The sequence below is a fragment of the Hoplias malabaricus genome, chromosome 8 (assembly GCF_029633855.1).
Source record: "Hoplias malabaricus isolate fHopMal1 chromosome 8, fHopMal1.hap1, whole genome shotgun sequence".
In the NCBI taxonomy this organism is placed as follows: Eukaryota; Metazoa; Chordata; class Actinopteri; order Characiformes; family Erythrinidae; genus Hoplias; species Hoplias malabaricus.
This window is the reverse complement of record NC_089807.1, coordinates 9,058,989-9,083,412: the sequence shown is the minus strand read 5'-3', so window position 1 is coordinate 9,083,412 and position 24,424 is coordinate 9,058,989. Positions and strand designations below refer to the sequence as shown.

Genomic DNA, 24,424 nt, shown 5'->3' with positions numbered 1-24,424 from the left:
ATAAATTTTCCTTATTTTTGATGTTTTCATTGTCTTAATTTCTTGTTCTGGTGCTGTCTTTTATTCTTAAATAAGTTAATGCCAAAGGTTAAATGTCTTTCACAAGGTCAGCTTACCCGGTGGCTTTTAATTGATTAGCTGATCAGAAAGTTGCTCTATTGACTGTTCGTATGATAAGGGATACTTTTGAAATGGTTTAGAAAATGTTATTCATGACTATACACAACAACTGACTATTTTGGGGTTTAGCTATATAATCAGCCACTTCATGTTGTGGATTGTTGAATCATCATTCTGTAACACAAACCCAACTCCAAATCTTGCCAAGGATGTTGGATGGAGCTCTGTCACTAGGAGGACAGCCTTGGCCAAATGGTTAGAGAAGGTTTCCAGTTTGATCCCCTGGACTAGCAGGAATATCCATGGCTGAAGTGCCCTTGAGCAAGGCACTGAACCCTCAACTGCTCCCTGGGCGCCGGGGTTGGCTGCCCCCTACTCTAGGGGTGTGTTCACAGCCCCTAGTGCACTAGTGTGTGTGTGTGTGTGTTCACTGCTAAAGATGGGTTAAATGCGGAAGACACATTTCGTTGTACATTGTACAATAATGAATAATCGCACTTTTTGTGCGATTATTCGTGAGGATGGTGAGGAGCCCATTATTGTTTTCACATAATGACTGGTGTCTAAATCCATTTGTGCATACTGTGTATATAAGCTAGACTTATTTGCTGAACTGTTCCTTTAAGGGCGAATGGCAGTCATGTGATTTACCTGCATAGGTGTGAGACAGCTTGTGATAAATCAAGACTCAGCCTGTGTGCAGGGCAGAAACTGGGCCAAAAAACATCTGACTGCTTTGTTTTTTGGGGCAATAAACGCCCAGCATGTGATGATCATCCCTGGACTTAATCATTAATCAAGTTTAAGTCTAAAGTAACAAATTTGTGGCTCAGGGTGAAGAATTAAAAAATATATATAATGTGAGTAAGTGGCAGTATTTACTTCTCTTGGAAAAAAACAGAAGAGCTGTGATCTTATCTACAGTAATTTTCTTCTAAACAGGTTCCCCGCTCACGGAAGACATATACTTCCATCAGGGCATTATCTTCTCCTGGGAATTCGATGGTTTTACCAGAAAGAAAATGGCAGGCCTCATACTGCCTGTTCAACAGCCTGACTTTGCAGGCAGAGTGTAGACATGTTTAAACTGCTCTTCAAAGAGCACATATTTTGCATATTTTAACACATAATTTTTTTCTTTGTAGAGTTCATCATGTTTGGAGAAATTAAATTGTGGCTTGTACCAAAGTGGTATTCCATATTTTGAAGTCTTAGATTTTTTTCCACAAAATATCAACAGCAAATGGGCATTGCTTTGTAAAGCTTAAAGAAAAATTCTATGTTAGTTTTGTGTTACATTTAGAAAAGCTGTTATTTTATTTAGAAAATCAACAAAATGTGTACATCTGAAAATAAATTGGACACGACTGTATATGAGAATACCTCTTTGCTTAAACATCTATTTATGCCTCTATTTGCGGATAAAAAATGCGTGAATAAAACTAACTTTATGGCTTTTGATGACAGTAAAGGCACATGATCTGTTGGTCATGTGCTTGTTTTTACTCAGGCTCCGCCCGAACGTGAGGTGTGCTGATTGGTCCACAGTAGATCCATCAAGATGTCAGTGGTCAGAGGGTGTTTTTTGCCTCGCGCTACGACCAAAGCTCTATTTTGATTGGACAGTGTTCCTCCCGCCCCCAAAGACCCGTATTAAACAATCGGTGTCTGCTGGGGTTTCCACACGGAGAACGAGCAGAAGGTAAGTGCCTCAGTAAATTCGTGTTTATTTTTTTTACATTTCATATTCAATTACAGACATAAATTTTATAGTTGTCACTTTATTTGGATAAAATCGACTGTTTTATTTTATCGGGGCGTTTTAATGTCCACTAACTGTGTTAAAGTGTTTCTACCAACATTACACAGCATTTAATTCAACGGTCACATTTATCTTTTTATTATTTTAGGAGCAGATTAAACGTAAAGTTTTGTCGTGCTGTATACGCAGTCCCCAGCGTGTTAACTAGGGAGGTTTGTAAGCTAGAACATAACACTTGTTTTGAACGAAACAATATGTGTACGGAGCCCCAGAGGCGCAGGGGCAAGGGAAGAAAAAATGCTTTTCTGAAGCCGTATTTGCATATGATTCTTAATTTGTGGCCACTGTTTCTTAATTGCTTTCGATAATTTAAAGGTAATTTAAATAAATATATATTTTGTAAATCATAGGACAGCATTTCCACAAAAACATAAAATGTGCATGTAACATTTTAAGAGTTAAAGAATGATACATTTGTAAATTTTGGGAACAAATGAAAGAGACCTCTAGTAAAAGCCTTGTTAACATGTCCAACCCAGTAAACAAGGAACGTCCCTGGACGTTCAAAATAGCTCTAAAAGTAGTCTGTCCGTCAAGGACATATTTTAAACGTCAATGGACGTCCAAAATCCATCTTAATAAGTTAGTTAAGTGGTGACCAATCGATAACGTCAGTGGACGTCCAAAACGCGTTTTATACAAGTACTTTATTTCGGGACCAATTAATAACGTCAATCGACGTCCAAAATACGTCTAATAGTCGTCTTTTCAATGTTTGTGTTTGGACGTCTTTTCAACTTTCATTTTCAACCTTAAGAGAACGTTGATTAGACGGCAGTCATTACGTTATTTCAACGTTGAATCAACGGCTAAATGTTTACTGTGAAGTGGTCTTGTTTAAATGCTGGAAGACACAACTTAAGACAACATCATGAAGCTCATGAATATAAAGTATCTGAACATTTCTGCTTTGAATCTGCTGTGTTCTACAGATGGCAAACTGGCAGATTCAGACTGCTGGGGGTTTCTTATGTCAGAAAGGGGTGGGGCTTTTGAGCTGCAGGTGAGAGGTTGAGGGGTATTGGAGACAGAGGTGGGGAATAAGAGCATATCCATGATCTGAGCGTACTCAGTGAATGTGAACATGTAGTTATAACAAAGCTAATTTTTAAGATATGGGTGTTTTTTTATGTACTTAATTTCGTTTTATTAATATGTTAATGCCAAAACAGTTGCTACAAGATGAAAGCAGTATCATTATTGATGTTAATGTACACAACAACAAAACAATCAATGAATATTGTATTAAAAAACGATGGAGATGTGAATACAGACGATTCAGATGCATTAAATACACACAAATCTGCTCTGAGATATTGTTAGCTCTAATTTATAGCAAATAAAAAATTTGCTGTTATTTTCTGTCAGTAATTATCCACTGTTTCTCCCTGAAATGCAGAATAATCAGAAAAGGATATTCAGTGTCTGAAGGTCATGATTCAACCTTGATTTTCAGAGTGTATTATAGTAATACTCAATAATCATCGTTGTGGTTAAGGGCTGTATTTCTCTTCTGTATAATTATAACTTCAGGTACAATTATTAACTGTGTCAAAAAATGTCCAACGTACACAAAAAAATGGTGGAATGGTGGCTCATGATGCGGTGAATCATTTCCTTTGAGGGCAGACATTTACTGTTACTGAAACTGGTGAAAATATGAATGGACAATAAAGAACACTAGAAGCATACACTAAATGTAAAAATCAGAATCCCATTAGTACATGTGGAGTTTAAACTGGGCATACAGCACACATATATCTCTTTGAATTTATAGCAGTACAGTAATGTGCAAAATCTCTCTCTCATTCTGTCTGTCTGTCTGTCTGTCTGTCTGTCTGTCTGTCTTTGTGTGTGCAGTTCTCAGGGAGTGTGTGGTACATAGAAATGGAGTGGAGGTCAGTAGCAGTGTTGGGTCTGGTGTGTGTGGTGTGTGTGAGCGGGTTCCCAGGGGAATTCTCTAAGAATGGAAAGAACTGGGCTGTGATCGTGGCTGGTTCCAACGGCTGGTACAACTACCGCCACCAGGTCAGACACCAATATACACAATACACAATCTGTATCTTCATCTTCATTCATGCTCTGTTACATTACTCCGTCAACACCATTATACAGACTTTGAGATTTTCACTTGTGCACCTTGTATCATCTTCGTAAAAGAATCTAAGCACAATTCCAAACTGGATAACAATTAAAAGTTGAAGAATTGTTCTGTGTAGAAGTGGAAGTGTGTTCTGTGGCGTGATGGTACTCCACCCAGTACATTTGGGATGATCTGTACTGTTTGTCACTCAGATCTAATTATAAAACATAAGCATATGTCCTCACTGATGCTCTTGTGGCTGCATTTTAATACCATCCTCTGCAACCTGGGAGCAGTTGGGGGTTAGGTCACTTGCTTGAGGGCACCTTAAGGGCCTTAAATTGATGGAGGAGGACAGCGCTGTTACTTCACTCCCACTGGGGAACCAGTGGCCATCTAGTTCCAATAAGTTCCCTTCTTTAACCATTTAGGATTTGGCTGCCCTCTGCTTTCTCCTGACTGTACACCGCCTTCAGCCAGTCAGCTTCCCCTAAGGAGAATAAGTTGAAAGTGCTGTCTATCCAGAGTTCTAGTAATTTGATTACACACCCTATTTAAACCCCATTTAAACCCCACCCATTTAAAATCCTGTTGGTTCTGGAAGGTTTTCCCAAGAATATAATTGTATGTGTTTCCTTTATCTTCTTTACACCTGTTATAAAAGACTCACACTGATATCCTCAAAAGTAAATCTAAATGAAAACCAAGGGAAACATATTCCTGAATTGCCAGCCTTTGTTGCTCTACAAGGGAATTGCTCCATGTTAAAAATAATGTTCCTGAATTACTGAAAGCAATAAAAACATTCTGATGAATCTGATTTTCTCCACTGTTGGTCTGTAACTAAATGCTCTCACTTGAGCAAATACATGACTATGTATAACTACACAGACTGATGTGATTAATTGCAATCGGTTTGGCTGTGAATGTTATCAGAACTGTGTGTTTGAATAAGTAAAGTGACCTTTTCCTGTGATAAGACTGCAATCAGAAAAACAACCTAGTCTAACCAAGTCTACCATAATAAATACAATTTATAAATATATCAAATTAAAGTATCATTAGAGAGGAAACAGCCTGTTATTGCTACTTTGGAATTTTTCAAATATGTTTTTTTACACTGAGGCAAAATGTCACAATAAATAAAACACTACAAATGTTGTGAAATTGTTATATAATAAATTGGGTACATTTCATTGAAAATTAATAATAAATGATTTCCCTTCCGTGTAAATCTGCTCATTTGGATAAAGTTTTTATATATTATATACATCATTTTATTAAAAATCTTTCTCAAAAGCTATTGAAAAAATGTTGTATTGTTTATTGTTACCCACTGATCCACTGAGATGTTTTATTATCTGAAGTAACTGTGTCTGGTGTGAGGTTTTTATCTCATACATCACCATAGTGTATTAATCTACTTGTGTGTTTTTATTTGTTTGTTTTAGGCTGATGTTTGTCACGCGTATCAGATACTTCATAAGAATGGAATTCCGGATGAGCAGATTGTGGTGATGATGTATGATGATCTGGCTCAGAATGAGGCGTGAGTAACAAACACAATATTGTGGATGTAAAATAATTTAATGTTGGAACTATAAATAACATTCATGTGTATGTATGTTATATATGTATGCTCCATATGTATTGAACGTATGTACTAACCTTTATATAATAATACTTCTTTACAAGAGAATGAAAAACTGTATGTAATAATGTAATATAAGACATTGGTCTTACATTGTGTCTTTAATAACAGTGTATTTACACATTTAAAAATGCATGTAACAACTATGTAACTACTGCTGATGTATCTACTGTTACAGATGAATTGCAGTAATTCCGCTTTGGTTAATACAAATCAAGTTTTATATGTAATTACGTTGTAACTATCAATGTACATATGTGTTCCTACATGAGTATAAGTCTGTACTTGTGTATTTACAGAAGCTCTACTATGGCAATTCATGTGTAACAGTGGATACATCAGCAGTAGTTACAGTTATTACATGCATTGTTAGTGTGTAACTACACCCTTATTAAAGAGACTTAATGCAAAATGGGTCCAAGACGTTTATTTAAAGTACTTCAGAATTGTTTTTAACACTGTGTATGCAACATCTTGAATTTTATTCATGTTTAAAAATAAAAAATGGACAAAGTAATTGTGGTATACATGTTTGAGCAACATTGTGAGAATAATAAGAAAACAATGATTATTATCCACTACTCATTAAATATTTTTCACTAAACCAAATATATTTATAATATATGTTGATGTGAGTGTAAATTATTAGACGTGTGTGTGTGTGTGTGTGTGTGCGTGTCAAACAGAGATATTTTCATTCTGATTGATGATAAGGTTCATATTTAAGAGGTCAGTGTAAGACTGTATCTGAAGGAATGCTGTGTAACTGTGACACTTTTGATTTTATTAGGAGCAGCAGTCTTAGAATGTGTGCGTGTGTCCGTGTGTGTGTTAGTCATGTTGTTAATATTTAATCTGAGCTGGAACATCAGAGGAAAAGCAAAATGTTTGAGTGTCCATTGGAAGTTCTACTGTACTGAGCTATTATCAGTTTGATCAGTTTACATAACTGATTGTTAAGTAAACAAAGTTTTATCGCCTTCTCGCCCTAAAATTAGTATTAGCCACATTTTAACTATAAATAAATAAATAAATAATAAAAATAACAAATGGAATCTTTCAGGGTTTATGAATACCACATACATGACAAAATGTATGCGTGTGTTTCAGAAACCCAACTCCAGGGATCGTCATTAACAGACCGAATGGTACTGATGTTTATAAAGGAGTGCTGAAGGACTACATTGGTGATGTGAGTTTCATAAAGGAGATCATTCTGACAGTGTCAAAATCATCATGCACTATTTTTTTTACCTCAGCTGATTGAGTGCTGTGCTCTTTGCCAGCTAATTTCTTGTTCTTCTTTTGTGTGTGTGTGTGTGTTTGCAGGATGTGACCCCTAAGAATTTCCTCGCTGTTTTGAAGGGAGATGCAGCGAATGTAAAAGGAGGATCTGGAAAAGTGCTTAAAAGGCAAGTAGAAAGAGAAGAACGAATGGAGGAATAAGGAGAAATGTTTTGTTTTCTTTTGTGAAATGATTCCTAAAGAGAAAAAGAGTTTTGCATTCAAAAAATGATATGGATTTTCCCTGGTTATTTCTTACACTTCAACATTAATGGCAATAGGCTTAATTTTCTGATATTTCAAACATTGTTAACATGTTCTTCTAGCTTCCCCTTGACCCCCATTTATATTTTTAGTTGCTGTTCATTATTTATTCATTTATTTTTTTGTTTTTCTGATAGTTTTGAAGAAATATTGTTTTCTGACTTTAACGTATATGACATGTATGGTGTATAAACCTCATTAGAGTTGTCTTATTCTGTGTGGGGTACACTGACGTTTCCTGCCAAACGTGTCTGTCTGGTTGTTCTCTTGTTTTTTTTTTAATGTTTCCTTGTAAACTCATCTCTGCTTTTCTCTATTTTTTTTCTTTGATATCGGCAGTGGTCCTGACGATCACGTGTTTGTTTATTTCACTGATCACGGAGCTCCTGGACTCCTGGCCTTCCCCAATGATGATGTAAGAGCTGTACCCTTACTCACTTTGTTTGTACATTGGATTCTTATTATTCATTATGTTTTTATTCAGGTCTTGTTCACACCAATCCGGACTTTATCAGAATAATGATAATTGTCCAAAAATAATGAATGCTGTTATTAATGCTGCAACTAACAAGACAAAACTGGTTTCACACTCGGTTGTACAAAATAGTTTCTCTATAAGTGTTTTTTTTTTCAACTTTGTGACAAGGATGATTTGCATTTCATTATATGTTTAGGGACGGCTTTGAGTCTGATGACTGAAACTGAGTCAGCGTAGCTCTGTCTTGTGATATAGTTAACAGTGAGCCAGTTTCCTGATGAGAGTATTTCACTTCATGTTTTGTGGTTTGTGTTCAGCACTGGAGTAAAACCTGCTCTTTTTCTCTCCTCAGCTACTCGTCAATGACCTTATGGATGCCATTCAGTACATGCACAAAAACAAGAAGTACAAGAAGGTGCAGTTTTTTCCCCCCTGTACTTTCCTTTACCGTTTTTTCCACAGTGTTTTGTATCGGTAATTGTATCATCTTTATGTGGCCAAAGGTCTGTAGACACTCACCCAGTGCTGCTTCTAAAATGAATGGTTTGAATCAGAGGTGTGTTCCCTCTTTCTGGCAGCAACAGGCTCTACTCTTCTGTGAAGGCTTTACACAGGAAAATGGAACAGTGTGTTTTTCTGTGGAGATTATTATGCTTTTTATTTTTAGATTTAATTTTGTGTTAAGGACTAAAAATGATCAAATAAGAGTAAATATGAAAAATGTCCTATTATTGTTTAACACTAATAAATATATTGTGTGGCTCTGTAATTTAACAAAAGTTTTAATTAGTATTGAAATCCCATTGTAGCACAACTTTTTTTTATTTATTTTTTTTTATGTGTCACTAATATCGGCAGATATTATCAGCAAACCAATGTATCACTCCAACCTTTATATATGATCCATATGTGCATATTACCCATTAGATGTTTACATGATGATAATTACTCTTACTTTATTTAGTAATAATTAACTCATAAAGGTTCAGAGCCTGCAGTTGCTCTGTGTTTTAGATCATTTACAAAAATGTAAATCATTCATTCTCTCTCTCTCTCTCTCTCTCTCTCTCTCTCACACACACCCAGATGGTGTTTTATATCGAGGCGTGTGAGTCTGGTTCTATGATGAAGCCTCTGCCTGTGGATATTGATGGTGAGTTTAACAGTGGATCTATTAATGTAATGCGTCAAATCAAATCTATATGCCCTGTGTCCACTGTGTTACAGTTGGTTTGTTCCCCATTGCTGTTCATTGTTCCTGGCTGTTTTTGCACAATTATTTCCTGGTGGTTTTATATTGTTTTGTGCTGACGATCCACTGAGCCTGGTCACTTCTGGCGTAGTCAGCACATTGTGTCCACAGTGTCTTTTGACAATCATGTGACTGCTGGTTAAGAATTGAAGCAATGATACATGTCTCCTACCGGTCTCTGAAGCGCTTATTGGACCCTCTGTTACTGATCTGGAGCAGGGAGTGCGTGATAGAAGCTGCGTTTTAAATTTATTAAATGTTCACACGATCTAACCCATCAGCTGAGCTTTACATGGAGTTTAAATATCATGGAATTAGTTTTACCCAGAGCATTTTTCCCACATACACCCGGAGCAGCAGACAGCCATGCCCGCACCTGGGGAACAGGGAGTTTTGCGTGTCTTGCTCAAGGGCACTTCGGCTATGGGTTGAGGGGGAAGGACAACAATGTTCCTCCACTCCCCAACCCCCAGTTTTCCATTAGGCTGTGACTGCCCACAAATAAACAGAAGTTAAACATTGAGCAATAGCGTTCGCCGTTGACAATATTTTACTCATATTATTGGGGTGGTTATAAAAAAAAGACTTCTAGAAACTAGAGAAGCATGTAAATGTGGAGTTTAGAGCATCAATTTGCATTGGATAGTTTAAGTAGATCCATTCTCTTGACCCCAAGGAGATTGTGCCCTCCAGGTTAGTAACCCCCTGCCCAAAAGGAATAGTCGAGGTACAATGGCATGCCAAGATACAATCATTTAAAATTTATACCTGAACAGAACTTGCTGTAAGCGGCCCTGTGAGTGTTTTTAATGCATTTAATATTTTTTTTCTCAGTTTATGCCACAACTGCAGCAAATGCTCACGAGTCATCATATGCTTGTTACTACGATGAGGCCAGAGACACGTATCTGGGGGATTGGTACAGTGTGAACTGGATGGAGGATTCAGACAAGGTGAGACAAAATATCATACTACTACAGCCGGGAACCTGTAGTCACTTCACCCACCGGGTTTTACCCATTGTTTTGACATCTTAAAAATTTGTGTGTGTGTGTCCTGCAGGAGGATTTGACTAAGGAGACGCTGGCAAAACAGTTTAAAATCGTTAAAAGCCTCACCAACACCAGCCATGTCATGCAGTATGGAAACAAGGTAAAATATGATTTGTAAACACAGTCATGTGCAACGGTTTGGGCACCCTTGGTCAAATGACATGTGGAGTTACTTGTGAAGCAAAAGTGAAGCATCTTTTACGGAAAGCATATTCTACACAATTGTATACACAGTTACTTTTTGTTTTGCTTCCTGATTTGTCAGTGCTAACAAAGTGTTGCTTTTGTGTGTGTGTGTTAGACTCTGTCACATATGAAGGTGATCGAGTTCCAGGGTAACTCTCTGGGTAGAGTTCCTATTGTCAATTCTGTGGAATTGCCCCCGGTGAAGGAGCGTGACCTCACACCCAGCCCAGACGTCTACCTGTCCGTCCTGAAGAGGAAACTGATGAAGAGCAATGACATCAGGCTTGCCCGGGGATACCTGATGGAGATCAATGCCCATCTAAAGGTACAAGACCTTTATCAATGAAAACTTTTTTTAATTACAGAGGAACTAATATGAAAATAAAACATTTTAACAACAAAAGTGATTATTCTTTGAAAAATTAAATATAAGTGCATGCAACTAAGTGAATATGTGAGCTAAAGTCATCAATCAAATGCAAAGCCCTTAGAAAGATCATCCCAAACAATGAACTGCATTCTGAAACAAAGCTAAACTTTAATATTGTTTTGCATTTCACATTGTACCTTAAATGTTGCAACAATTGCATGTAGTATAGACATCCATGGGTGGTCTTAATGATTTGTGTTATTAGTGTACTTGTGTTTCTGCTGACACTTTGTGTGTGTGTTTGTGTGCGTGTAGGTGCGTAAGCTGCTGACAGACACTGTGCGGATGGTGGCTGAGCAAGTGGTGGACAAGCAGCTGGATGTTCAAAACATTATGGACGAACGTAGAGAGATCACACAGCACGAGTGTTACAGACTCACTCTTACACACTTCAAAACACACTGTTTCAACTGGCACAACCCTCAGGTACACGCACATTTCTTGGCAATAATTTAAGTAAAAACATTTCATTGACCATCAAAAGACACTGTTGCCTAACATGAAAATAACCATGCTTCTGGCGATAGGGCTCTATGAACATCTAAAAATAACATCGAATCTCAGATTCTCACTTTGGCCACTTTCTTATGTAATACATAAGATGATCATGTGATAAATAAGAATACGTTGAGATCAGAATTCAAGTGACTGGTGCATCAAACCAGCTCAGCTTTAGAGCTGTTGTTGGCTGTCTGTATGTTGCTGCTAGGAGACAGTGAGAGGAAAGAACGACATGAGAGAAAAATGAATTACTGCCATCAGTTCATGTCCTTCACGACCCCATGACTTGGATAAACAATTTCAGACAATGAATGAATGAATGAGCTCATGTCCAGAACATTTTTTACTTTATAATAAAGAACAGCAACAGTTTTTCTGTTAAACTGTTAAAATTTGATGAGATTTCTTCCACTAAGGCAAATTGTTGATGAATACCAAACATTTTAAAACATGTGATTTGTATTAAAAGTGTGTGTGTGTGTGTGTTTGTGTTTTACAGTATGAATACGCTCTGAGACATCTCTACGTGTTTGTCAATCTGTGTGAGACAGGACATGATGCCCAGAGGTATTCGCTCTTCTCTCTTCTTCTTGTCTTTTCTTTTCTCATGGTTTATTAGTTCTCCTTCTGCTCTACTTTTTTCCCTTCCCTTTCCATCCATTCTTTTTCATTCCCCACATTTCTTCTTTTCTCTTATTATTTCTTCTTCTGTCTGTCTGCTGTCTTCCTCTTTCCATTCTCTGTTCTTTGAATTCATTTAAGGAAGGATTGAGTTTCCGTGTTTAATAAAAGGTTTCTCTTGTTTTAGGATCATGGAGGTCATGGATAAGGTCTGCAACGTCCAGCAGTAAACACACACACTCGGCTCACACACAGCAAGTGAAGCCTGCTAGAGCTCTACTGAATCGTGTTGCTTTTTGCACAAAATAATCAAACCTGAGAGAAATCTTTTTTTTTTTAAATCAATCACTATTTTTTTTTTTTTTTTGCTTTTTATATTTTTGGTTTCATTGAGCAATTGTTTTAAAGAGAATTGCACCTTAAAGTGTTTTTATTTTTGCTTTGTTTTTTGTGAATGTAAATAATTTTAGTAGTTTGAAACTGAAGAATATGAAGATTTTCTGGGAGTGGATTGCACCAACAGAGATTAATTTTAACCTTGGATTAAGTCAGGGTTTATCTTTTAATCCACTTGCACCAAATTTTAAACCTAGTTTTAAAATATTTATAGTTAATCCTAATAAACTTGGATTAAATTAAAAAGAAAATTGATGGTGGGTTGAGGTTTTAATCCCCAGCTTCATAAATCCATGTTTAATACATATTGTTGTGACTTAATCTTTATTAACAAATGCTTGATTAGGCCTAAAGTGTCTTATTTAATCCTTGTTGGTGCAATGTGACACCTGTGACCAAAAAACTGTCTTTAGACGCTGGAGTGGACGTAGTTGGCACTGAATTAAGCCTGTGATAAAGATGTGAACTGACTTTCTGATGAGCGTTTATTAACTCTGCTTCTTAAGGGATTTAGACACCAAAGCTCCACAGCCCCCTAGTGGTTATACATCTGCATCTAAAGCCACTGTGACAGCAGATTGTTTTAAGGTTAAAACCTTTCTTTTCTTTGTTTTTCTTACACATTACATACATTGTGAATTGCATTACAAAGAGAGCAGTACAAAAGATAAAAACACAAACTCTTATCAAACTGATTGCGTTCAAATTTAAGGATGTTTTTCCTTCTGTAAAGTTATATTTCAGAGATGCAAATGTTTGTCTCTTGCTACATTTTTCATACATTAACCAGGAGATTTATTCATGTGGATCATGTGACCTTGTCAAAGAACACTATCCTTGTTTTAATGCAGACTTTGATTTCATAGCTTTTTTAAAGTGTCCTTAATTGATTTAGAATTCGTTTCAGTGTGAATATATTGTTTGGTGTTTAAACTTGTTTTCTTGGGGGATGAATTTAAATGCTGCTGAAAACTGGGGTCTGATTTTATTACACATTTGGACAGAAACCGCATGTTTATGTGATTATTCCACAAGTGTTAAAGAAGCTGTGTGAGAGTGACATGGTTGAAAGCCACAGGGGGTTGTGAATTATATATATAAAAAAAAAAAACTCTATGTACCAACAGACGTTCTTCATTATATTCCGTACATAATGGGGTCCTAAACCAAAGTGTGACCTTCATGTGCAACTCTCCGTTCAGTTTTGAGCCTTAATGATTAAAGGGTTAAATTTGAAAACTGATGTATGTGTGATTATTAAAAGTTATTAAAACTCATTCATCCATTAATTCATTCATTATCTGTAAGCGCTTATCTAGTTCAGGGTCACGGTGAGTCCAGAGCCTACCTGGAATCACAGGAAATACACCCTGGAGGGGGTGCCAGTCCTTCAAAGGGCAACACACACACTCACACCTACGGACACTTTTGAGTCGCCAATCCACCTACCAACGTGTGTTTTTGGACCGTGGGAGGAAACCGGAGCAACCGGAGGAAACCCATGTGGACACGGAGAACACACAACACTCCTCACAGGTTATTAATACTTAACAAATTAATATTAATAGCTGGTGTTAATTGAATTCATTACATGTCAAAAGACAGATATAAAATATAATATGAGTAAAGGTAATAGGAGTAAATCTTCATGTTCACTGTGAGTACGCAAGTATGGCAGTTGAGTGTAAATGTGCGCACTCCTCGTCAAATTAACTAATTAAATCTATTATAAATAATTTTCAATAAATTTCAGTGCATAATTTTAGTGCACAAATACAGTTATTTTTAAACTTATCTACATATTTATTTGTACATTACTATTGCACACAATGATCAAACAGAAATGAGCATAAATACAATGTTTAATTCTCATATTGTATCACTGACACTGATCGGCCGAAGACGAGTTTAAAAATAAATAACAAGCTTAAACATCTGAGATGGTTTCTGTGCCTTCATCTGCAGTTTCTAATCCATCACTGAAACCTAAACACCTCCTGAAAACACACACACACTGTTACTGTTAAATACCAAACAGTATGATTTTGTGTGTCTGTGTGTATGTACCTGTACACACTCGTCTGTGCAGTGAGGTAGTTGTTGATCTCAGTCAGTTGGCTGTTGGTGTTGAGCTGAATCTGGAGATCTGTCTTCAGCTTTCTCACACACTCCTCTAATGAACACGCACACTCCTGAAGAAGAGTTCATCGCCATCATCTTCAATACCATTATTACTGTCATCAACATAATCATCATCATCATTAATCACTCACCTCCACCACCTTGATCATCATCATTGATAATCACCACCTTCATCATCTTCATTTCCATCATTACTACAATGGTCATGATCATCACTACAATCATCACCATCATCATTGCATATATATAATCACCACCAGTCTGATTACTGGAAGTGAGGAATCATTCTCACCACTTCTACAGTCATCTTCATTACATCACCACAATCACCATCATGACCAATAATATCATCATCATCATCATCATCATCTGCATTACCATCGATCGCCATTGCCTCCTCCTTAATTTATCAATCATTCTCTGCACCAAACTTATTACCGTCCCCACCATCTTCATCCCCATCAATCTCCATCATAATCACCACCATTGTCCTGACTGTCACCTGTCTGTCTGTCTCTCTCTCTCTCACTCACCCTGTATTGTGACGCTCTCTTTGATCTCTCCTCCTCCATCAGGTTAATCTTCTGCTGGAGTTGCTCTCTCTGAAGTTCCATTTTGCGGTTCTCCTCTCTCAGAGGTTCTAAATATTTTTTTAGATCACATCCAAGCTCTTTGCTCTTCCTCAGAGAGTCTTCACTGGCCTGCTTCCTCCTCAACAAGACCAGCAACTTTGGCTCATACCTACAGCACATTTACAGTCACTTACATACAGCACGGGCTAAAGTTTTTGAAGGCCAGCTCCTCTAGTGTTTCTTCTAAAATTCATCTAAAATGAACAGCATTTGACATCGAGTTTAATCCTCCTTTGCAGCAGACTCTACTCTTCTGTGAGGATTTGATGGCATGTAACCTTGTTAAAAACTAGTGAAGTTAAGTATTGATATGGGATGATTAGTTCTGGACCATGAATTCATGCAGAGCATACAAGCGGGATATGAGTACACCTTCACTCACATACAGTGTATATTCAACACTATTTTATTGTGGCTGTCAAACAAACAGATAAAACACAACTTTGAGTTGTTCAAACTGTGTAAATGTCTTGCAGTGCCCTCACCACTGCTCCAGGTTCTGAATGCTGGCCCGTGTGTACTGGGAGAAGTCAGCTGACACCCGGCGGCAGTGTGTAAGGTCACTCATGGTCCGTGGACGGTTCTGACCCAGCAGCTGTTTCCTCACAAGCAGAAGCCTGCTCTGCTGATTCTCACGCATCTGTGCTAACTCCTGCAAACGCTGCAAAATGTCATCCTGTAATTCCTCCTGAATGACACACACACACACACACACACACACACACATACACAGAATAACTCCTTGAGCTTGGCGTTATATTATATACCCACCATGACAGTATAATGAGCACACACCCAAAAGTTTGAATGAATTACATTAAAGTGAAATCATTGTGGGTACAGTATATGTCCAAAGACAAACAACTGAAATGGAACAGTGCAGCAGCTGCACATGAGCCTAATGTCACCATGTTCAATGTCAAGTGTGGACTAAAAAGGTATAATGTCCAGTAGGGCATAGTATATATATGTGCAGCAGCAGAACACTTTCTCTGGGCTCAGCACTACAGAAACTGCACTGTGTATCTTTGCTGTATATATAAATTGGTCAGAACAGTGGCGCAAAGGGGTGTGTGTGTTCTCTCCGTGTGTGTGTGGCGCCCACCCAGAGTGTGTTCCTTGCACTGATTCCAGGATTCCTGAACTGGATAAGTGGTTAAAGACAATGAATGAATCAATGAATGCTGTAAACACTAGGGGGAGCCCCAGCGCAAAACTAAACCTTACCTAGTGTTCCTTTAAAGCCTTAGGCGCACAAATGCCAGAACTATTCATTACCTGACTTCACTAATGTTCTCATGGCATATAAATCCTCAGAGATGAGTGGTTGGGGAGCAAGCTCCTTCATGTCAAAAGAAATGTTGGGTGAGCAGGTGTTTGTTCTTCAAATGTTTGGACACATGCTACATTACCTGTACGAAGGTGAACTGCTCCACCTCGTACTTCTGAGCTGCGAGAGTGATCTGGTTTTGCATGCACTCCCTCATTACTGTGAAGAGTTTCCTCTTCACATGCATCACTTCCTGCTGCAGTTTGTGTTTTTGTAGCTCTGTGTGTGAGAGGCGACTCCGAGTGTGTGTGAGCTGTAGTCGCAGGTCCTGTAGCTGTGCCTGCAGGGGGTGCTCTAAAGCCAGCAGATCCTGGACCAGGACGTCCCGCCTGAGCTGAAGACGCTCCACTTCCTCCAAACAGCTCTCAAACATGATAACCACATCATCTCCAACGCTCCACTGTTCTGGAAAAACAGAAGAACTCTGAAACTGACCTCCTCCAGAAACCTCCTTCAACAAACATCCTTTGGAATCTCTCTTTTTCTCCTTTGATGTTTTGGTACCATCTTCATGAATCTTCCCCTTGTCATCACCGATGCTCCACTGCTCTGTGAGAACTTGACAATTAGGAAAGACGCCATCTGCAGAACCACCCTCCAGCAAATAAACTCTGGCATCATCATTGTGCCCCTCTAAACACCTCCTTTCTGCCTCCTCTTCTTCTCTTTCCTGTTCTTTTCTCCTCAGTTTGGAGCATATATCGTCCTCATTTGCCATCTCTTTCTGGCTCTCCATCTGGTGTCTCTTCTGTTCTTCCTCCACTTTCTCTGACATTGTCTCTAAATCTATGTTAATAATAACAATAGATAATTTTATTAAAGCACATATTCACAGAAACATTCATAAACCTTCATGAACCTCTATAAAGGCTTAGGGCTCAGAGGTCTAAGAGTGGTGTGACCCAATCACAGAGCGGCACAGCAGCAAATCACAGTGAAATTAAACACAGACAAGAATTAGTAACTAAATATGAATGGCTAAAACAGAACAGTGGGAAAAAAGATGATGCAATTATTCACAGAAACACTTGAATAAAAATGTTAGCAAATACAGTTCTGTCTGAATAAAATTATTGTCTACACACCTCTTCCTCCAGAAATTTCGAGAAAATGTTGCCCGGACAAAACAAGAGCCTTAGTAGTCGTCTGTGAGTAAACACTGGCTGTGTCTGCACCGTTTGTGTTTATAAATAATCACTGCACTTCGGGTGGTGGGGTAGGGGGCTGTTAAGATGAGATCTTCCTCAGAATACACACATACACACACACACACACACACACACACATAGAGAGAGAGAGAGAGAGAGAGAGAGAGAGATTTAAGAGTCATATTCTCTTAAACCTTGGCATAAGGCGACTGTACTCAGTTATATTTAGGCTTGTGTTACTCTGCGTGTGTGTGTGTGTGTGACAGGAATATATTATGCTGTAAGGACCAAAACCTTTCACACACTCATATCTGGGGACATCCTTTTGGGAAATAAAAGCTGGTTCAGTCAAAAATCACTGAATGTGAAGATATTTTTAATGTGAGGTTAGGGTAAGTGTGTGTGTGTGTGTGTTTGTGTGTGTGTGTGTGTGTGTGTGTGTGTGTGTGTGTGTGTGTGTGTGTGTGCGCGCGTGCGTGCGTTTGCTTGTGTGTGTGTGTGTGTATTTATGTTTGTCTGTGTGAAGTGAAAATCATTGCTCTCTCATGGAATGGAAAACTAAATGTGTCTGAGTAGGTAAGAGAGATAGATAGATAGATAGATAGATAGATAGATAGATAGATAGATAGATAGAAGCAGTTGGGTTATAATTTTGGAAATGAAACCTGCGCAGCAACATATAAAACTGAACTAAATACAATAAGCCATTTTCTAATAATCCTTTTTTGATCATTTTGCTTCTTTATATTGTTGTTGTTAGTAATGTGATGTGATCAGAAGCTGCAGTTCACACTTGTCATTGATCCATTCAGTTACTGGAGATTGAGTGATTGAAGAGTTGAACTCTCTCTCTCTCACACTCTCTCTCTCTCTCTCTCTCTCTCTCCATGTAGCTGTTTTTGATCAGTATGTTCGTTAGAAAATATTTGAGAATATAAATAAACTGTTGATCATCTGTTGTAGAAGTGTAACCTATTAAGATTTCTATACCTCATCAATATTCATTTCTGAGATATTTGTTCCCCAGATCCTGGTTGTGCTTTCTTTTTTAGACATATTGGGGATTGTCCTGCCAGCAGGTGGAGCCACAGAGCAGCAGCAGTGATTAAAGGGCTAAGGCTCCGCCCACCTTTTCACACCTGGAGGAGCAGCAGGTAACAGAGCACTGGGTTTGATCACACACTGATTGCTGGAACTGAGACAGTGAGTGCGTGTCAGTGTGTGTGTGTGTGTCAGGATGTAAAAAGCTGAACGGTGGTTCTCAGAGTGTTCAGAGTGTGCGCGAACATGGATCACCTGCATATTTCTCTAGGACAGTAGGACTTTAACTGGACATTAAAAACAGCCCAACAGGATTATCCACAAACACAGACACGGTAAGAGTTTAAATTTGTTTTATTCGGGATTATACAAGTTCAAACATAATGTTTGTGTGGCTCTCTAACAGGAAGAAACTTTGTTTGAGTAGTTAGGTTTGGGTTCTGTTATTACAAAGGAGTTTGAGTTTCAATGCCTAAAGCAGTTTTTTTTTTACTGTACACTGTGGAATGGAGCTCTCGACAGAATAAATTAGGGTGTGTATTTAGATAAAACATATAAATGAATTACAAATACAAATAGATGAATTCAGTGCAGTTTAAGTCAGTTTTGTTTAAATCTGTTCAGTTCGGATCCAGTTGAATCTGTTGGTTCTGTTGAATGCTGATCATGTCATTAGTTTAGTTACAGTCATCTTCTTCAATTCAGTTTAAAGCGTTTCTGTACATTTACATTCTGGTCCATTCCAGTTGAATGCAGTCCCTTGTTGTTGTACTGGATTAACAACTACTAAAAAGACAAAGAAAACTTTTAGATGTAGTGAAAGACTGAACTGTCGACAAAAACCTTGCAACACCACAGAGATAAAGCGAGACATGAGTAAGACTGGTGCTGAAACTCTGAGAAAGCCTGAGGTGTGTTGTTTGTGGAGTATGACTGGCTGTATGTCCTAAGGGGATTACACATTAACCTGAATGGAAGGGTTGCTTTTATACAAGAAGGGGGTCTTGTCGCTATCTAATTCATTGGAGCTGTCTGTCAGCTTTGGACTTTAACCTTCTGTCTATAAAATTGAATACTATAGCTATAGAATATAAAACTATAATATAACTTTTGCTGTCATTAAAATGAAAGTAAAAGTCTTAATATTAAAATACCAGAATCATCGCATTCTTGCAAGTTTGAACAGCATCCAAAGAATTATGGTTTGTTTACTCATATTTGGCAACCTCAAAGAGCAGCAGCTGCAGTTTTCTTTGTTGATAAAAAGCCCACCAATTTGACATCATGGTCCACGTTGCAATGAGAAGAATGAGGACAATTACAGTAATTATGCATGTGTTGGTTAGTGGAGAAGCCACAAGAGATTTGGGTCTTTTGAGAAAAGCTGAAGTTTTATGGGGAATAAAAGTAAATCCAGAGTAGATATTATTATCATTTCAATGTTAAAATTCTGTTGAAAAACATCAAGGATGATTATTTTAAGATGCCCATTTGAAAACTGTCCAATCAGGAATGTTTACTCTGTGGTATCTTAGCAGATTCTGTCAAGCTCCTCTCCCATTGGTTAGGACTTCAGGTGCAGGACTGAAAGCCACTTACACTTTAAATTAACAACCTAGAATAATTCGGAAGAGACAAAGGAATGTATCAACCACATTTTGAATTACAGTTTGAGTAAGAAAATGACACTCTACAACATTTGTATTATATATATATATATATATATATATATATACACTTTTTGCTGTATGCTCAGCAGCAAATAATTTACTAAATTATGTGTATATGAATGTTATGAATTGTTTATCTGCGTAAAGACTGACAATCAAATATTTATGGACATGGTTTAAGTTTCTTGAGAATGACCCGTGTGTGTGTGAGGGATTGTGAGAGTATTGTTGTGAAAGGGTGTGTCTGTACCCGTCTCTGGGCTGTGTATGGGCTTGTTTCCGTGGAGATTCCAGGTGAGTTGCGCAACTTACAGGTGTGTGTGTGTGTAGAGTTAGGTAAGGAGTCTCCCCTGAAGCTGTGTGTGTGTCTGTGTGCTTGCACCATTGTGTACCTATGGCTTTTTGTGCAAGCCTCATCCGTCACTGAAAGTAAAGAAACAGTCCTGAAAATATCCAATCTGTTTAAACATGTTTAATTTTAGTTTAGTTTTACATTGGAGCTGTGAGGCTCAAGTAGAAGCCAAGTGAAGGAATGCTATGCTAATACTGGTTAGCATGGTTTTAACTCCATCTCTTAAACTGCTTTTAATTGTGTGGAATTTTTCAGTAATCTTCATTACGTGGTTTCTGGCACTGTGTGATAAATTATAAATGTTTTACAGTGAATCCTTCGTGAAAGCTCCAATTGGCAAAAATTCACTGATATTGGTTACACAGTGGTTGGTAATCGCTCTGAAGTGACTGATTCTTGTGTCATTTCCTGATGATGTTCATGGGAATCTAATGGCCTTCAGTTCTGCTCCTGATGTCCTAACCAGTGGGAGTGGAGTTACCTGAATCTACCTAGATACCACAGAAAAATCCTGATTGGCCACTTTCATGTTGGAAGTTTCAAAGATTTAACCTTTTGTTTCCAACCAAAACTGAGCAATAGCTGTCAATAAAACTACAGAACATTAAGAGAACATTAAGAAGTCTTTGCCCTTTTTGTTTTTTCTTTTATTTCCAATCCTACTGCTTTTATATTAGTGTTTATACTTTGCAGTTTGGGCATTCACCTACATTCGCAGTAAGGTTAACTACTGTGTAAAGAGTTTTTTTTTGTTCCCCAAACTTTTGCTTTAATCAGCTATTCAAAAACAAATGCAAATGGTGTAATTCTAGTTCCATGTGAAACCTGGCAGCAAACAGCAGGTGGGTTTGAATCCAGAGGGATATAATTGCTCACGCTGCTGAATACTGTAATATTTTCCCTCTGGCTGATACGAGAAGAACAAGAAATTTTTAGAAGTCAAAATCTTCAGGGTGTGGTTTGCACCACAGAATAAAAGTGTTGTTTTTAATAATGTGTAATACACTAGTGCACGTATGAACTTTAATAACAAATTTCCCAAAGGATTTCTGTTACACCAGTAGTTTCATGGAGCCCAACCCATTGAACAGTTGTGATTAATTTATACCATATGACTGCATATTTGCTGAGCTCACGTCTGTGTGTCTGTACTGTACACACAGTCCTGGAGTAAGACCTGGGAAATGCAGTGACCAGGAGTTTGTGGACGCCGGCTCACCCAGTGTTTGTTCTGAAATAAAGGGCATTAGGCGTTTTTTTCCCCTCTTTGCTGCAGTAACAGTTTTTAATCCTCTAAATTTACACTATATGTTAGAACCTGGCTGTGAGGATTTGACAGCATTCAGAAATCTTGAAAGCATTAGTGAGGTCAAGAAACACCACTCCAACTCATCCCACAGAGGTATTCCTATGCTTGGAATTGAGCCTACTGACCCTAAACTGTGCTTGCTCAAATGACCTTCTGTATCCACAATGGATGAACCTTAAAGTACCTAAATCTGCTCATTTTTATGGTTGTCCTATAACCCATCAGAGAGATCTATCTTGGTAAACATGTGTTTCTTGGGATTTATATTGTTTTAATCCCTCAACCTGATCATGTGCTCTTGAAACCTTTAAGATAAGCCCTGGAGTTAATTAATTAATACCACTGAGTGATACTCTCATTATCAGCTGCTAAAGACAAATCGAACAGCAAATCAGCCGTGTGTAACTCAGCATGCTTTTTTAACAGCCCTCTGGCTCTCAAGTTTTTTTTTTCTTTTCTTTGAACTCAAACTTATTACAGCTGCACAGCTGAATGGTCTTAACATGACAGCTAATTCACCGCTCAGTGCTGCATATACAATATTAGGTTTAGTAATGTATGTTATTGCTCAACACATTCAGTATCAGACACTAATCCCAAAGACTTTTAATCAAAGAAAATGGCCCCAATTCTAGTGAATGGTCTCAGATCCATCCCATAATACAATCACAGTGACTCAGTCCAGTTCAAGAAATTATTCTTATTTCCTGAAAACAATCCCAGTTTAAGACTCTTATCCCAATCCCAGTTTGTGAAGTCGAATCCAGTAATGTACAAGTTATAAACAATTACACAGCTACTGCAGAGATGAAAGAGCTGCAATAATAATTTTTCATTAATCTCATTGCTTTGTTAACTGGGCTTTGTGTTATTGTCTTTCTCTCTTTCTCTTTCTCTTTCTCTCTCTCTCTTTCTCTCTCTCTCTCAAATATAATTTGGTCTTTTACAGAGAGCAAATATTAACCTGAACAAGTTTTCACATGTCACAGAATGTGGTGATTGAGTGGGAGGAAGATGAGTGCTGGTATTTTATATGGAAGTTATCATTACTCAGGCCCTTTGAAGTGTTGTTGCTTTATATGGATGTATTGACCGTTTAATTTCTGATTTAGGCTTCACTGAGGGCTTATATTGGGGACAGATTGGTCAGAGTTGGTGAAGGACTATTGTAGACCTTCTGGGCACAAGAACGTAAAAAGGAAGATGAAGTGAGGAGGAGGGCTAAACCAGGGATAAATTACAGAATTATTATTCTGTCTCTCTGGAATGCAGCTTCTGTCCTCAAAGGGCAAGTTGCTGCATGGCTCTGAATGTATTGGATGGCAGGTAAACAGTAACCTATATCACATTACCTGTTCACCTTTGACCTGGATTTTAGAGCTTTCGTTATTTTTTTTCTAAAGAACTGTTGCAATGTATTGATTATTGAGTTCACCTCAGTAAACAGGATGTAACAGGCCTCAGTAAGCCATGCAAAAGCCAAGCACAAATCACGTGTGCACACCATCCTGTTATTGCATCTGCAAATAATTCACTTTAGGTGGAAAATGGTGATGCCATTTCATAAACCTCAAAGTGGCAAGAAGGAAACACCTTTCCCCTCGGGAGCTTTTTTATTCACACGGATATCACACACATTCTTTTAAAATGGCGCATGTTTTCCTTCCAACATCAGACAGAATTGTACGTTTGATGCCTCAGAAGTTCATTCACTTTCATTCTTTTTGTACCCCATAAATAAATTGTATGTACAGACATCCTTAGCAGTTCAGGCCTGTGTCTTAATGTCTTATGTTTAAAACTGGTTCATGCTCCTGCATTGACTCGGATTGGAGCCTCCACCATAGCATGTGCAAGTGCCCTAGCTCATTGTAAGCTTTTATACTTGTGCTTTGTGTCTCCACGCCCTGCAGCAACCAGCCAAATCACTAGCGCTGAATCTCAAACATCTTCCTTAACCCTATGCAGTTATAATAGGTGAAGTGCACTATTTAGGGAGTAGGGTGCTATTTGAATCAGTGCACAGTTTTCATTCAGCGCCAGGAAAGAAATAAATACAATTCTGCCACTTTTTCCCAACTGGTTCCCGCTCCTTGAAATTTCCTCTTGTTGTTGCTCTGTGCACCGTGCAGTCTCTGTAGTGTGGAGTGGTGGAGTTCACATTTCCAGACTTCCTTGTTTCAATTTGATCAATGTTCAGCCAACTGCAGACCAATCACCATCATTGCAGTCTGCGTTGTGGTGGCACATAGTTACATTTCTGGGGAGGTGTGCATCAGACTTTGGCAAAGGGTATGTGTCTAAACAGGACCTGCGCATTTGCATATTGAGTAGGCTTTATGCAGGAGCATAAATTAGACTCAAAGTTGTGAAACTTGTGTAGATTTAGAAACCTCTTTGGTGGAAATATGTAACAGCATGCAACCTGTGTAAGAGCATTTGTGTAGTAATGAAATAAACTCTAGATGTGTATGTAGGTTTGTCACTTGTCATAAAAAGCTTATGTAGATGTTATGTAGCCTTATGAATACTGACATACAGTAAAGTGACGCGGAACTTATTATTCTGTAATATGACCCTTATGTCCTTGATCATGTAGAAGTAAGATATGCATGCGTATGAAAGTGTGCTGGGAGCATGGATGAATACCTATGTAACTC

At 38.0% G+C, this 24,424-nt stretch overlaps 3 protein-coding genes across 3 annotated transcripts in view; 2 read left to right on the top strand and 1 right to left on the bottom strand.

Moving 5' to 3' along the window:
- The first annotated feature begins 1,769 nt into the window (after positions 1-1,769).
- lgmn (legumain) lies at positions 1,770-13,379 on the top strand. Its single transcript, XM_066678896.1, has 14 exons — positions 1,770-1,822; positions 3,803-3,970; positions 5,477-5,574; positions 6,787-6,868; positions 7,006-7,088; positions 7,564-7,639; positions 8,055-8,117; positions 8,789-8,855; positions 9,789-9,907; positions 10,017-10,106; positions 10,308-10,517; positions 10,878-11,048; positions 11,623-11,690; positions 11,932-13,379. The coding sequence occupies exons 2-14, from the start codon at positions 3,830-3,832 to the stop codon at positions 11,972-11,974; spliced, it is 1,311 nt and encodes a 436-aa protein (XP_066534993.1). The 5' UTR covers positions 1,770-1,822; positions 3,803-3,829; the 3' UTR covers positions 11,975-13,379.
- Positions 13,380-14,067: 688 nt separating this feature from the next.
- Positions 14,068-17,019, bottom strand: LOC136705551 (syncoilin-like). The gene is made up of 5 exons (XM_066679186.1): positions 16,327-17,019; positions 15,400-15,602; positions 14,816-15,023; positions 14,208-14,332; positions 14,068-14,137 (listed from the first exon to the last, which is right to left on the bottom strand). The coding sequence occupies exons 1-5, from the start codon at positions 17,017-17,019 to the stop codon at positions 14,068-14,070; spliced, it is 1,299 nt and encodes a 432-aa protein (XP_066535283.1).
- Positions 17,020-18,601: 1,582 nt separating this feature from the next.
- si:dkey-157l19.2 (NHS-like protein 3) overlaps positions 18,602-24,424 on the top strand; it is a 31,663-nt gene continuing 25,840 nt past the window's right edge. Inside the window, exon 1 of the mRNA XM_066679898.1 lies at positions 18,602-18,768. The gene's annotated coding sequence lies outside the window, so the exon portion shown is untranslated. The remainder of the gene's footprint in view (positions 18,769-24,424) is intronic.

Excerpts from the sequence above, each read along its gene's own strand:
- lgmn (XM_066678896.1), top strand. The coding sequence starts at position 3,830 with ATGGAGTGGAGGTCAGTAGCAGTGTTGGGTCTGGTGTGTGTGGTGTGT. Across the intron at positions 5,575-6,786 it reads GATCTGGCTCAGAATGAGGC|AAACCCAACTCCAGGGATCG; the intron begins GTGAGTAACAAA and ends CGTGTGTTTCAG. Across the intron at positions 7,089-7,563 it reads TCTGGAAAAGTGCTTAAAAG|TGGTCCTGACGATCACGTGT; the intron begins GCAAGTAGAAAG and ends TGATATCGGCAG.
- LOC136705551 (XM_066679186.1), bottom strand. The coding sequence starts at position 17,019 with ATGTCAGAGAAAGTGGAGGAAGAACAGAAGAGACACCAGATGGAGAGC. Across the intron at positions 15,024-15,399 it reads ATTCAGAACCTGGAGCAGTG|GTATGAGCCAAAGTTGCTGG; the intron begins GTGAGGGCACTG and ends AATGTGCTGTAG. Across the intron at positions 14,138-14,207 it reads GCACAGACGAGTGTGTACAG|GAGGTGTTTAGGTTTCAGTG; the intron begins GTACATACACAC and ends GTGTGTTTTCAG.